This window comes from Polyodon spathula, chromosome 2 (genome assembly GCF_017654505.1).
Source record: "Polyodon spathula isolate WHYD16114869_AA chromosome 2, ASM1765450v1, whole genome shotgun sequence".
Classification (NCBI taxonomy): Eukaryota; Metazoa; Chordata; class Actinopteri; order Acipenseriformes; family Polyodontidae; genus Polyodon; species Polyodon spathula.
The window spans coordinates 57447153-57461863 of record NC_054535.1 but is presented as its reverse complement, the minus strand read 5'-3'; the positions used below and the strand labels follow the sequence as shown (position 1 = coordinate 57461863).

The window sequence follows — 14711 nt, the reverse complement described above, 5'->3', positions numbered from 1 at the left end:
AGCCAATCAGCTTCCAACTCTAGTGGGGTTCTATCAGAAGGTAAATGCTTGCTGGAACGTCAACTGAGTCTACTTAAAATCAGTCCGCACAACTGCTGGCTTTGCCATTTGACTTGCTGTATTAAAAGCTTAGTTCACATCTATTGGACAGCAACTACTTAAGAACAAAGGCATAATTGGTCCCAATTTATGTTGTTGTACATCAAAGCCAGCCAATCAGTACTTTGCTTTGACGAAAGCAACCAATCCAGTACCTGCAACTGCCGAGAACCAATCACAGACTGTCAGCTCAACTGGAGCTCAGATAAAATCTTTCAACAGCAAACTGAAACACAGACAGTTAACTGTTCAGATAAACTGTAAGCAACTCTGACAAGTAAAAAAGTATTTTATTTAATAAAGTTTTTTGTTTTTTTTTCTCTAATTATGTGTGTGATCCTTTATGAACATTTTGGGTACCCGTCAAATCATTCAAGTTACAAATTTATTTTGGGAGAAAGTCCCACGAACTTCCATTAGTCTTCTGGTATCCCACAATCCATTGCATAAGACAGGGTTAACTGATTGTGAAAGGATAGTGTCATGGCTCAAGCTGCTATCAACAGGAAGGAGACTCTGAGGCTGGAAAGCTGCAGTTTAGGCACTAGAACGCACATTTATTAATCCCAACTGGGAACAAAAGAACAATAAATAAACAAACAAGAGCAAGAGGGCCAAAATAAAGAGTTTAACAAGAAGGAATATATAGAACACAAACACTTACAAAAGCCAGGCTGTACAACGCCTTCACTGGCTTTTCTCCATGCATACCACCACTAAACAAAGGGTTTTCTCTCTTTTTATATATGTGACCATTCCCTAATTAGCACTCAATTAGGGAATGGCCACATTCCACTTGTGATTGTTGGCAGGGATGGATTTAACCCAGTGGTCTTAAAATCTAAATGGTCTTGAAATCTAAATGCTATATTAATGTTGTATACCGTGCATTTTTAAACATACGCTAGCAGTAAACTATGATGGGCTACTGTTTTCTTTTCTCTGTTGGCTATTGGTGAAAATGTATTTAACAGCTAAATTGGTGTAAAACGTTAAGAGGATATGGAAAGTCGTCAGTCAAGGGACTGCCTACTCGTTTTTCCCACTTCCTGTTATTACATACTTTCATGGCCCATAAATTAGTTTTTTTGGTATCATTCTCATTTTTGTTTTCTTAAAGATCATTCTATTCTAAAAGTTTTAGTCGCATCGGCTCATGATTTCCTTTCAGCTGTGCTCTGGCAACATACATAGACATGGCTGCCAATTACTTTTACAAAAACCTGCCCACTTCTTCCTGAAAAACCGCCCAAAGCCTACCCAATCAGGAGCGTATGTTGTGACGTCAATCACTTGTTTCTAGTCAATGATGTTGTCCCCCATTGTAAACAAATAGCAACTACACTATTTGCAATTGTACTTTTTTAAAATTGTGTTTTCTTTGCTTAATTACTAAACATTCATATGAAATACTAACTAATTAATCATTCCCTTTATTTAAGCAGGTAAAATCCTTGAGAACAAATTCTCATTTGCATAACACCTGTCCAAGAAGGCTCACAAATTGCAGCTACATAAAAACACACAAGCACAACCTCATCAAGACACATTAACTAAAAAACAGTATCTAAGTGATACATAAAATAATAACAGAGTGCTTTTTAAACTCACATTTATTATATGATTTACAATGTAGCATTTAGTTTTCATATTAAATACATACATACATTTTTTCATAAATAAAATAAAATAAAATACAAATCTAGATTTTGATACAAGCAGTTTAGAAATAGGCACGTTTGAGAAACACTGTTGGATGTGTGTGTTTGTATCTGTCTCATAGTTTTCTCAATTCACCACTTTTCATAGGCACAAAAATAAATAAATAATATATATATATATAAAGAACAAAACAGTGATGTACTGTAATGTTTAATTGGATGGTATTACACCTCAAATACAGAACTAAGTTGTATTAACAACAATGTATGTAAATCATTAAACATAACCCAGCAACAATACTACTATGACTATTACTACTACAAAGCTCATGTTGTTTAGTGTTTTCTTTGAGCCTTTCTTCTCCTTTAAGAATTCAATTGATCCCGGTTTAGCCATTTATGTATCTCGATTACGACGGAAAACCTTGTTAGCAGTAAAATTGGTTTAATTTACGGGTTTTCCTGCTTGCAGAACAACTGCAAGCAAATGAAGGTGAAACATTTTAATAAGTGACTAGGGGCGCTGGAACTAGGGGTGCTGGGCGTGCTACTGTACCCCCTAGCTTTGCATGCTTCCATTATATACAGGGGCTACAGTTTTGTTTAATGGCTTTCAGCACCCCCACTTTAAAAATTGTTCCAGTGCCACTGCAAGCGACTAATCTTTATTAAAGTTATGATCAAAAAAAATAATTGCTGACACTGTATTACAATCAGTATTCGTAATTCTATTAACATTAATAATGACTAGTCACTTATTAAAATGCTGCACCCTCGTTTTCTTGTTCTTCATTCTGCTTTTAATTGAGAAATTAAGGACTTTGACGATTTAAAAACCCATTTAGTTGTTTCACAGCAAAAATTAAACAGATTTTACTATTATTATTACTATTGTTATTGCAGTATACCTTTTATATCATGGTCTGGTCTCACTAGTAACACCTTGTACAAGTGATTTTTATCTTAACGGCACTTAAAGCTGATTCTCTCTATTTTCTCTATGTATAGTATGATTAGTCACTTTCCTGAGGTGGCTAAAAAATGTTGAGGTAGCTAAAACTACTTAAAGCTGATTTCATTAATTTCATCTATGTATAGTGTGATTCCTCTGAAACCTCTGAAAAAGCAATCGGCAAATCTTAAATTGATTTGTCTCTCTTGCACACTGTCTGTAAATTAAAAAGCAATCTGCAATCAGCAGCAACCAAGTAAATGAAAGAGGAATCGGCAAACCTGAAATTGATTCATCTCTCCTTGAAATGTTTAAATGAAAAAGCAGTCAGGAATCGTCTATAGGCAACCAGCATCCAAGTACAGTAGATGAAAAAGGAATCAGCAACAGACAACCAACTTTACATCCCTTGTCTATGGTTCGTGGCAAAACGACCAACTGGTTGTATCTCCTGATACTTCTAATAGCTTGAGTAAGGTTTAAAAAAATCTGTTGAAATGTGATTAACATTTCTATTTTTTTTATTTTATTGTAATGATAAGATAAATTAATAAGTATTAGGATACTTGCAGATAAACAGCCAACTACTGTCAGATGCAATGTGTGTGGTCGTGCTCCAACAGCAGACCAATTCTGAACCTTAAAGTCTGCTTCTCGTTCCCAGAAAGGTTTGTATTTTTTTTTTTTATTTAATTAATCACTCAAAATATCTAGCATATGTTTGTTGGCCTATTTTCCCACGGAAAAAAACAAAAACAAATACAAACCACACTTGGCTGATACTTGACAGGGCAGTGGGCTGTGTCTGTGTGTGGTCTTACTTTAATTCTGATTTGATTGGTCAATAATAAAAATAAAAAAACCCTGCAAAAATAGACAACCCGTCTAGCATCATTCTCTCCTGCAAAACGGAATGAAAAAACGCAGATTTGGCAGCACTACACACAAGCAAGGAAAAGTACACATGCCTGCACTTCCCTGTATGATGCCCGTTTACGGTAAACGTGCCAAATTTTTTAAAAAAACAACAAAACATAGCTAACATGCTTCAATGCATTCCGCACACTCCTTCATCACAAAAATATGTAAATGCATGTGAGTTATACTAGCGTTGACCTTTGCCTGGTCTGTAAGAATGGCTTTAAAACAGGATCAATGAATGAACAATAGAGGAGCAAACTTGAAGTTACAGCTGCAGGTCACATTTACATGGTACTTGCGCACAATGTACACATTATTGACCTCTAACCATGCAGTCACTTATAAATTTCAGCCCAGAAATATAATTTTAATATGAACATTTCAATAACACTACTGCAATGTATTCTAAAAATCTGAGATAATAATTTAGCAAATAATTAACCCGGACCTCATTAAACCATGTTGGAGAACCATATCATTTTATTGACACATTATCAATTAATTTTAAACAGTCTCTTTATTTGTGGGCCATTTACATCTTCTTAACATTATTACTGGTCCCCCTTTTATTGTGATGATATGACATTTATGTCATTGCAGAATGTAATGTAAATATTTAAAATAAGGCCTTATAGATACACTCCTGCATCCTAGTACTGCTGTAGGTCACATAGTCTGATAGACCATGATGTGATTAGGTACCAGCTAGCAGCAGTAACTTTTCATTGACGCTGCTGCCTTCAAAATATCTGCATATTTCAAATTGAAATATAAAAAACACTTGAAATCCTTGACACATTGTTGTTTTTGTGTTTAAAGGTTGTAAATAGTTTTGTTAAATAAAGTTAAAGAAATCATTCAAACATAGTCACAACTCTTTGCAAATATGAAAACCAAGCAATTGTACAGTAAGAACAAGATCTATTAGAACTATCTAAAATCCCATAAGAACAAGATCTATTAGAAAGAAGTAAAACAGTTTATAATTAAGTTAAAATAAATATAGAATAAAAGGCATCTTGATCCAAGAATATCTGATGCTAGCTGTCCTGTCATCAAAATAACCTTCACAAGCACTCTGCATCATACATTTACCAAACCTGTTATCTGTTACCTTGCTTGTCTGTGATTGGACATTATTTTTGCATACTGTAGAAAATACTGTATTCTATTTCAAAGTGAATAAAACTGGCAGTAAAAAGACTGTATTTTGTATTCACAGAAAAGAAAAAAAACTGATTTCATATAGTCTGATTCCATCTAAATGAAATGATCAGAATATAAAAAAGGGTTTAGGTTTGTCAGGCCATGTGGTTGTTTGTTCATCTGTTTTTCTATCACAGCAGTTTGCAGTTAAGTCATCGGGTGTCTTGACTCCATTACGAGGTCTCATAGAGGGGATTGTTGAAGTTTTCCACTGAGCCGTAGTCGTTGTCATCGAAAAATCTTCCGTATGGGGAGCGTCTGCAATAAAGACGATTCTGTTAATGTTCTGTATTTATTAAGAGTATCACTGTCACTACTGAAATCTTATCTCTTTAATAACAGTAGGTAAAGAGAGGTGCTGACGTTTAACATTTGGAATGCAAAATGAAGAAGACCATACAAAAAGTGACTTGGAAATCAGTCTGAAAGTTGATTAAAGGGTTTATTTATACTGTAAATAATTACACTGCATCTTACTGGTAGTGTGCCTACATTTGCTACATACAACTCATATGCGAAGTTTATAAAGACAAAGATGTTAGCAAACATGTAACTTCATTTTATATAGACAGGAAAGAAGGCAATGAACAGGGAGGGGTGTGTACAACTTACTGAGATTAAGGGACTACAAAAAAGTGTTCTTTAAAGGAGTAACGATTTAAAAAACTAAAATATGCCCTTATATGTGGTTTATATGAGCTGTGATACAGTATGTAATGCATATTTAATTCCAAAGTGTCCTTACCTCATCTTAAGGTGATAGGCTGCTCCAAACACTAACAGCACAAGTGCAATAACTGCAATGACAATAGCTATCACACTCCCTAAACAGCAAGAAATGCAAACACAGTACACATTGTTTGAACATTGGGGTTTTATATAGACATTGTGGTTACTTAAATGGTGCTTTCTTTGTATTATATCACATGAAACCTTTCTTTATATAGTAAACCCTTCTAACACACATTTATGAAATAACTAATTGGTAAAGTATATTGGTCTCTGCATTGCTGAGAAAGCTCTTAAAAAATATTCACACTTCATCATAATGAAATTACTAAATTCAGATAACATTAGTTGACTGGACTGTGTATTCCATCCCATTTCTTGTCTGAAATGTATCGGTAATATTTAGGTAATTTAACAATTTTTCTTTCACACCAAGATCATTTTATTGTGGATAAACCAATAAATACCGTATTAACATGGTTAACTATGACAAACCATTCCCAGACCATGCTTGGTGTATGGCACCACAGCCAAACTATGTTCAACATCCAGTATCACATCTAGTCACTGTTATACCATGAATGACTACGTGATAATAATAGCACACAATGCTACCATGGTTTACCGAATGTCTGAGTTATTACTGGTTTTTAAATTGATTCTGGATATTTGGTCCCATACATTCAGTAAACAATGGCCAGGTTTCCATGCAGTTTAGAAACTCAAAATTCTCTCTCCACTATCATGACTTATGTGACGTTACACACACATACCACGCACATTCCTCACGCTATAGGAGCGGTTTTAAATGGTGGGTAAATCGCCTTCTCACGCTAAAAAGCGATGCAAATTTACCAAAAACGAAGTGTTTTTTGTTCGAAAAGCTGTATCTTATGCGCAGCAGTGAAGATCCCATTTGTGACGTAACCTCTAGCAAATTTCTACTATAAAAAAGGCAGTGAGAGCTGCTGGAAGTAGCCCTGGCAAACCCTTTGACTAAATAGGAAAAAAAAGCATATAGTACGAGCAGTTTATGGATCTTTTTACTTATTTATTCATTTTTTAATATGATACCATCTATTCAACATTTCAAAATATTGTCATCTGACAGTTTAGTTGTTTTGTAAGCAAGTTTATAAAAAAAATCAGATACAGTGTTTAGTTAGTGCTCCGAACAGGAGCTAGGTGTTTGTTTTGCTTCGTTTTTATTAATTTTGTGTGTTTATTAAAAATAGCGCGTCAGCGCTGCAAAACATCAAGTTTCTGTGTCCTGGGTCTGCTTTTAAAGGGACAACGAACCGTGGATATATATACAGTGCTTCCTCGCTACAAGGCTCTTGATTAGAACACGCCTCGAATGCTCCTACAACATGTTTCCCAATTCCCTATACTAGTGATTCATGCAGTATTTCTACAGTAAATACAGGACCAGAGTTGTTCATACTATAAACAACTTCTCAGTCTAACTTCAGTTTATGTCTCTCCCTTTTGATACAGTATCTGAGCTGAAGAAAAGCTGCGCTGGCACTTTGTAGCTGACATCTTATTCAGCATTCGTTTTATAATGAAATAAATATTAGGCCTGTTACATGGTTATCTTTACTAATGTATTTACTTTTTTGCTGCGAGAGGGGCTGCAGCTTTCTCCGAGAGACGAGGTGCTTCAGCCCCACTCCAGCAGCTGAACCTGGAGCGAGCCCATTCCCTCTTCCCCTTGGCCGATTCGCTCTCCTTCTCACACTTGGTTTGCTTGTCTGTCGCTTCGAACTGAACTCCGTCTGGTTCTAACGTACCTCGGCTCCGCATTGCCAGCTAACACACAATACCCAGGGCCCACGGCCGTGGGGGTGTGGGGGGTGGTGGGGGAGGTGGTTATTTATAACGCTCATATTGTGTGTCCCCTGAGACCCATGGCTATACAAGAGCACTGTGGTGTATGTGTTGTGTATGTGTATGTGTATATATATATATATATATATATATATATATATATATATATATATATATATATATATATATATATATATATTAGGGATGACATAGGGTACTTGGGTATCCGAGTTACCCGGTTCTCGATATTACAGTAATTTAAGAGCAACGTTACCATTATGTAAAACAGTGTTACTTTTTGTTGTCTATCACTACCATATCATTTTATAGCAAACAGGTGTGATTAATCAATTCATCGAAACTACATGGACTACAACTAAATTACATGTAAGATTCCACCAAAATAGCATGAGAAAAGGGTGAGACTTATTTTTCTTTTTCCATGGAAACCCGGCTAATGGCTAATTAGTGACCATGATTGTTTCTCGTGGTTCTGATATACAGTCATGTTCTGGAACTCCATGGTACTACAATGGAAATTTGTTAAACAAGGTTTGGCTCAAGTGCCACATACCAAACAGGGTTGAACAAGTCAATAGTTTATTTATTTTGACACCCTCTAGCATCCCTACACTTTTATCTTTCATATCAGCTATAGGTTCACACAGATAAGGTGTGTATGTGACACTCAGAGTCCTTTACTACTGGAAACAGAGCTGGTGTTGAGAATTAAGCAATTTTTTTAGTATTGCTGTGCCCCAGTTTATCAATAGTTCAATAAAACACTAAGCTATAAAAAATAAAACAAGGAAATAAACTAGTACCAAAACTGTTCTAGATAATACAATGTTCAGTTATGACTGCTGTCAGTTATTTTTTAATTCGGTACGGCTCTTTAACCCATCAAATGCCAAATACATATACATCTCATTTGCTTTTTGAATGTAAAATTCTTACTATTCTTATTCAATTTTTTACTATTTTACAAGAAAATAACGGTATGGCAACGTGATTCCAGTTACTTCAATACATAGTTAAAGGCTATTTTATGCAGATAACTACAGTACCACATTACAACAGATTTTTTAAAAGTTTGTAGTGTTTTACAATCTAGGGAGTTTAAGACGTTTTTACGATGGGATCAGACTTATGTAAACCTATAACTGTGACATTCAGCGAGACAGAAGCACCTGTAACACCCACCCACACCCAGTTTGATACTATCAATACAAAATATACAAGGTTATTTCCATACCTGAACTGAGAGCGTTAATTGGGATTTCTTCATCTACTTTATGTGATGTTACAGTACTCTCAACAGTAGATGTATGAATGGTTGATGTTGTCACCACAGCTGTTGTAGGAGTTGTGGATATGAATACTGTTGATCCCACATTTGTTGTTGTCGTTGTCGTCGGATTGATAACTGCAGTAGAGGTTTTCATGGATGTTATATAAGAAGAATCGATAGTTGAGCTGCTTTCTGATGTTATCTCAGTCTTTGACGTAGTTGTTGTAACAGAACCGGTGATCACAGCTCCAGGGTCGGTGGAAACAGAAGTATTGCCTGTAGTTATGGCAGTGGCTGTGCTAGAAGATGAAGACGTGCTTACCACTGTTGATTCTGTAGATGTGTTTGTTGTTTTTGCCACTGTGGAATTTGTAGATATTTTGGTTGTAGTTTGACTTGTTGTGGATTTTGTAACTGTGGTTGGGCTTTGTGTAGATACAGTTGTGGGTTCTGTAGATGTGTTGGTTGCGGCTGAGCTTATACTTGGTGCAGATGGTACAGATGCTGAAGGGGATTCAAAGACAGTTCTATATTCTGAAGCTTTTGCAAAGCTTGCTTCACTCAGTGAAGCTGTAGTTGTCACACTGACAGCTGGTTGGCCTGAGATCATAAACAAAGATATTAATGAGCAGAAATATGGTAGCAAATTAAATGGTTTTTCATAACGTTCCATATAAAATAGCAATAACAGCATATTTTGTATATTGCTCTCTGTGATAATGCATATTAGTAAAGTAAAGTCAGTGCCATCCTGATGCCCATGGAGGATCCTAAATACTATGTTATGGCAGGTGTATATAATTTAGGCCCTGTCCACACTACATAATTGATCTCGAGAATTGTACTTTGAAGCCGTTCTAATTAATCTAGCTCAAATCGTCCACACTGAAGTACCATTTCATGTTTAGTTGGGCTTAATGCATAAAAACACTATTAAAATAGTTTTGTTACAGTTCCTAGCAGCGCAATGAACAACAGTTAATACAATAGTATCCCACCATGCATTGTATTTTGTTTTAAAATAATATGTTATGCCCCATATTAATAGTCCTTATCGTTAAAAAGAAATAAAACAAGTATTTTGGAAAAAGTAAATGCGAACACACACGTAGGGCTTGATGTTTGCGATCCTACTTTTAACTCACACTTCATTTTTACAGTCGCCTAATTTAACATTGTGCTTTGGTTGTTTTACACACTAGTCCTGAAAGATTTTTTTTTTAAGCATATCAGTGAATATCAAGTGCAGAGTGCACACTGATAGCAAGTCCTTCAATGCCTGTTCTATGTATTTCGGCAAACATATCACAAAGCATTTTGGGATATTGGAGGATACATAAAACATTTAGTTTGGTATTACACACTTCTGACAAACCGCTGTACCTGATGCGATCTAATTTAGAACCTGACTCAAGGCTACCCCGAGATGGTCCTGTCTGGTTCTCAAGCACCGTATTAAATGCTGCACAGTGAAGATGCTAACCGTATTTAGCACTTTTAAGCCAGTTTAAAGGCAACTAATATGGTTTAAAGGGATAGTGTGGACAGAGTCTTATTGTCCATCCAAGCTGTAGTATGTAGTTCAAAACCCATTTGGTCAAAATTGACTTGTATTTTAAATTATGCATTTAACATGTAATCATAATGTGATGTAATTTCATTCTTTTTCTTTAGAAACAAAAAAAAAAAAAATGTGACTAAGGATTGTCTCAAAGTCTTGTTTAATTGGGACAGCCACTTATTCAGGATAATTTAACTTCTCCTGTTGCGTCCCGATTAAGCGGAGCCGACTGTATTCTCAAATCCTTTTATTCCAAGCAGCCTGAAGTTGTTTTTTAGTCTTTATAAAATTGCAATTGTTGTTTAAAAAAAAATAAAAAAATGTATGAATGACCTGGAGTTAATAGCTTTGAAAATCTACCCTTCTGTGAAGTACTGGTAAATTAAGTTAATAAGATGTTTTCTTTCTTATGAAAGATTCTTATGTAACATTTCTTATGATTAGTTATATGTTTATGTTTACACTTGAAGTATATCAATACTTTCATTTTTAATCATACACAAATCAACATTACTATACATTTTTGTAAAGTTTGTATTATTTTATAATCAGTTGCTTTTGGATTTCCACTTAATCATGGCAGTTAAGGACTTTTTGGTGGTGGTCTCAGACCTGACCTAAAACTATAATTGTGACATTCAGCAAGACAAAGGCACATGCAACGTCTACACATACCCAGAGTTTGATACTATAAACTGGATAAGTGGTTGTGCATAAATTATGCTTATCAAGAACATTTGAAGCAGATTGTTAACACTGAGCTGAGCATAGCTTGGTGACCTTATAGGTGTGTTTCTAAATATGGAATACTTCCATTTACTGTAGAATAAAGTTCTCCAAGGAATAAGTTACATGTTATGGCTCAATTGCAGTACATAAAACGAAGCCTGAAGGCTTTTGAAGAGCTTGAATATGTCTTGTACAGTCTAACCTTCAGTTGTATGTAGCAGCAGCAGCAAGCCTGTTTGCCTAACAGTTTTATGGGGGCAGAAACCTGTGTTGCTACAGCTAAAACTACTTTAAAAAATGCAATGTGGACAAGGTTGTATATTATGATATATGCCGGGTTGCGCAATTCAGGTCTTCGAGGTCCAGAACCCTTCTGGTCTTTGTTCCACCCTAATTTCCTTCCTGTCGGTTATTTGCTTAACGATAACTAGAAAACTTGGAGGACTCTAGGACACCTGCGACATTAATAGTACACCCCTGGTCTATATTAATGTAGTTATATTTTTGTGGAAAAATATTTACAGTTCCTTATAAATATTTTTTTATTGTGATTTGTCCTTTTAAAATAACGACCTTAACACGCCATGTCTTTGGAAAACAGCACTAGAGCTAGCTGATCTCATCTGAAACATTTTTAATGCTATTAATAAACTGTTATGTAGGATATAAATATACAGGTTATAAATACACTTATGACATTATCATCATTTGAGTAGGCTATGTGCGTCAAACCACCTCCAGACTTCTTGAAATTGTTTGTACTCAGCGTCAACGTCTATTAACATTACATGTATATATTACTTTGTCTACATCTTTATTCATGGTTACTATGGTTATCCTCTTTTTGTTCATTTAAAAAAACAATTCTGATACCGTTATTAATTTCTAATTCACAAATTTACAAACAGGAAACACACGTCGCACTTATAATAAAGAATCCAACTGATTCAATAAAAGTCGCACTATTGAGTTTTAGTTCTATATATCCTAATTTGTATACCAGTCGGTGTTATCCTGCTGTTTAGACAAAATATCACCATTTTCAACGTTCTCTCAATATACACTCAATTATTATTATTTTTTTATTGAATTGCAAAATATGTAATAACATACCTGCTGTCAGCAAAAAACAAGTCAATATCACTTTGAAGAACATTATTCTTCCTTCTTTCTCCAACTCTGTTGAGAAGCTTACGTCAGCTTTCCAGCCACTTTGTTTCTACAGTGGTTATATTATCAAAATAATTCTTTGGATATTTTGCAACATTCACTGACTGTACAGTGCTGATGAGATAATAACCCGATATTAGTGCAGATGGGTCTGTTTCAAGTAAGTCACGCCTATTTCCTGACAACTACATAGGGACACGAAGATGTAACCCGCCCTCACCCCCGTGCCGAGAACACGCCCCTCTGTAAGTAATATATTAAATATATTTTATATTGTATTATATCAAAACGTTTTTCAAATATGATTTAGCTAAAAAATCTGATCTTACTTACTTACTACCCATTACGCCTCTGGCGTTTAGGGCAGCGACAAAGCTCCGTCAAGCCGGTCTGTTTCTGGCAAGTCTTTCAATGGTTCCCCAGCTGTGCCCCAGGTTTTTCAGCTCAGCTTCCACAGCTCTTCGCCCTGATCTGGCGTGACGGTAATAACCCCAGCCAAGTTAGAATAAACGGGGACAACTCTGACTCGATTGCAAATAGCTGTTACACATTTTGGAATTACATTATTATTGTGCTTTTATGAACTAATCCAGACACTTAACACCACACACAAGAAGGGAAACAATTGGGAAACAATCTCTTGTTGAAGAAACAAAACATACACTGTAGTACATGAAGGTGGTATTCATTCTATCAATAGATGACAGGTCATACAAAAACAGGAACAAGTTAAACACATTAGTTTACAAACCACCACCCAGTTTGGCACAGTTTACTGCATCTGGGCAGGGCAGAGTTCAAACCAGGCTTCAGCTACACTCTCAGAGGTGCCGTTTGTGGGGTACACATACAATGCTGTACAATTGATCTAGAAGGTGACAAATCTAAATATTGCTTCCATTTACATCATTAATATAAAGGGAATTTATTAAAAATAAATAAATAAATAAATAAAAATCTCAATGGCAGCATTGCAATCCACCACTGTTGATTTAGGTCTGCCTCTGTCTAAATCATTTTAATAGACCCCAGTGTTTTTCAAAAGTATGTTAGTATGGTACTAGGCAGACAAGTAATAGGGCATTTTCTTGTTTACTTCCGTATTATATATCTGTGAGTAAATTAAATTATGTAACTAACTGCTAACCCATATGGATGGAGTTACACATTGTATTGGAAGATATTGCCTGAAAGGTATCACATGAAGTATCCATTTTGGATACTACTGGGTACATATACACTAATGGTTCAGTTTTTTATAGTTCATGTGAGAATTTGCTGACATCTGCTGGTTAGAAAGTAGATATTTTATGAATTAGTGAATTAGGAAAAAATTAGTGAATTAGGAAAAATGATCTATTCTGAACTGATTATCATAGTACCTGTCGTGTTATACATCTATGTTTCAAATGTGCAGTATACTATGTTAAATAACAGTTCTCAGTGTGCTTGCCTTACTTTTAAGTATTGTGTTGTTATTCTGCTTTTAGGAGACAATGGTGACATCCGCTGGTTGAAATACCAATAACATGCCTCAAGTTCTTTAACAATGACATAATGGGATGCAGAGCCTTTACTTTTGCTGTGAGATAAAAAAAAAAAAAGAAATAAATAAAACAACGCAAGAAACAGATTAGTTTTAAAACAGGAACTATACAGAAAACATTTTAGAAGGTGATAATATTGTGGATGAGACAGCTGAAATCTTAATTTCACTGCCACCAAAAAAATACAATAAAACAAGGCATCATATTAAATTATATGTGCAGAGTCGCTCTCCACAGCAAAGAAAAACACTGACAACTTTAAATGCAGTGGCTTTGAAAAGTATATACAAAGACAGAACTACCAGTGTGAAGGCTGGAAAAAGTATTGACATATTTATAGCAAAGAATGAATGCAGAGAAGCCATTTCTACATTTGCCATCTGGTAAAACTATAGAAGACTATTGAAACATATTGAAACTTTTGTTACCATTTCATGTCATTTGTATTAGTAAATAACTGTAGAACTTTAAAAAAAATAGATTTTAGGTAGGGTATTAAAGCTAAACAAATACTTTGTAGACTGCTGCTTAATATTCAATACATTCTTTAATAATGTAAATGCTGTACATAGTCACTTTATTTTTTATTTGTGGGTTACGACTCACTACCGAACATTCAGATAACCAGCTCATCATCATCATCATTATTATTATTATTATTATTATTATTATTATTATTATTATCGTTAGTATAATTATTATTAGTACTAGTTGTAGTAGTCGTAGTAGTAGTCCTATTTATTCACCTGTTTGTTGGGACTACTCCAGCTGTTGAGTGACGGCTGGAGAAAAAAAGCCATTTAGTACTGCAGGTGCCTTAAATCATATATAGCAGCAGACACAGCCACGGGGGTGGAAATCTGGTAGGTTTGCTTTGAAGGATAGGAGTGGTGTTTTTCTGTCCACGAGCCCTGACATATCTCGCCAGAAGACCGTGCAATGCCATTACCATCGACCGTCTGCCAAGGCTACTTCATGGAAGAGTGGTGCCCTGGTTGTGGGGAGTTTGGGCACA

The 14711-nt window shown here is 35.3% G+C and overlaps 1 protein-coding gene and 1 long non-coding RNA gene across 3 annotated transcripts in view; one reads left to right on the top strand and one right to left on the bottom strand.

The window, feature by feature from the left end:
• Positions 1 to 12295, bottom strand: part of LOC121298648 — a 31978-nt gene extending 19683 nt beyond the window's left edge. Inside the window, exons 1-4 of one of the 2 annotated variants that reach the window (XR_005947300.1) lie at positions 12093 to 12295; positions 8654 to 9289; positions 5585 to 5663; positions 2994 to 5097 (exon numbers count right to left, since the gene is read on the bottom strand). This is a non-coding gene — a long non-coding RNA (uncharacterized LOC121298648). Of the gene's footprint in view, positions 1 to 630; positions 5098 to 5584; positions 5664 to 8653; positions 9290 to 12092 lie in introns of those variants that run through there. The other variant, XR_005947299.1, reaches the window with a different exon arrangement.
• Positions 12296 to 12358: 63 nt separating this feature from the next.
• The window catches only part of LOC121326798 (probetacellulin-like), a gene marked incomplete at its 5' end in the record, with an annotated part of 32549 nt that continues 30196 nt past the window's right edge, over positions 12359 to 14711 (top strand). Inside the window, one exon of the mRNA XM_041270311.1 lies at positions 12359 to 12394. Within this exon, the coding sequence (XP_041126245.1) occupies positions 12359 to 12394 (36 nt within the window). The remainder of the gene's footprint in view (positions 12395 to 14711) is intronic.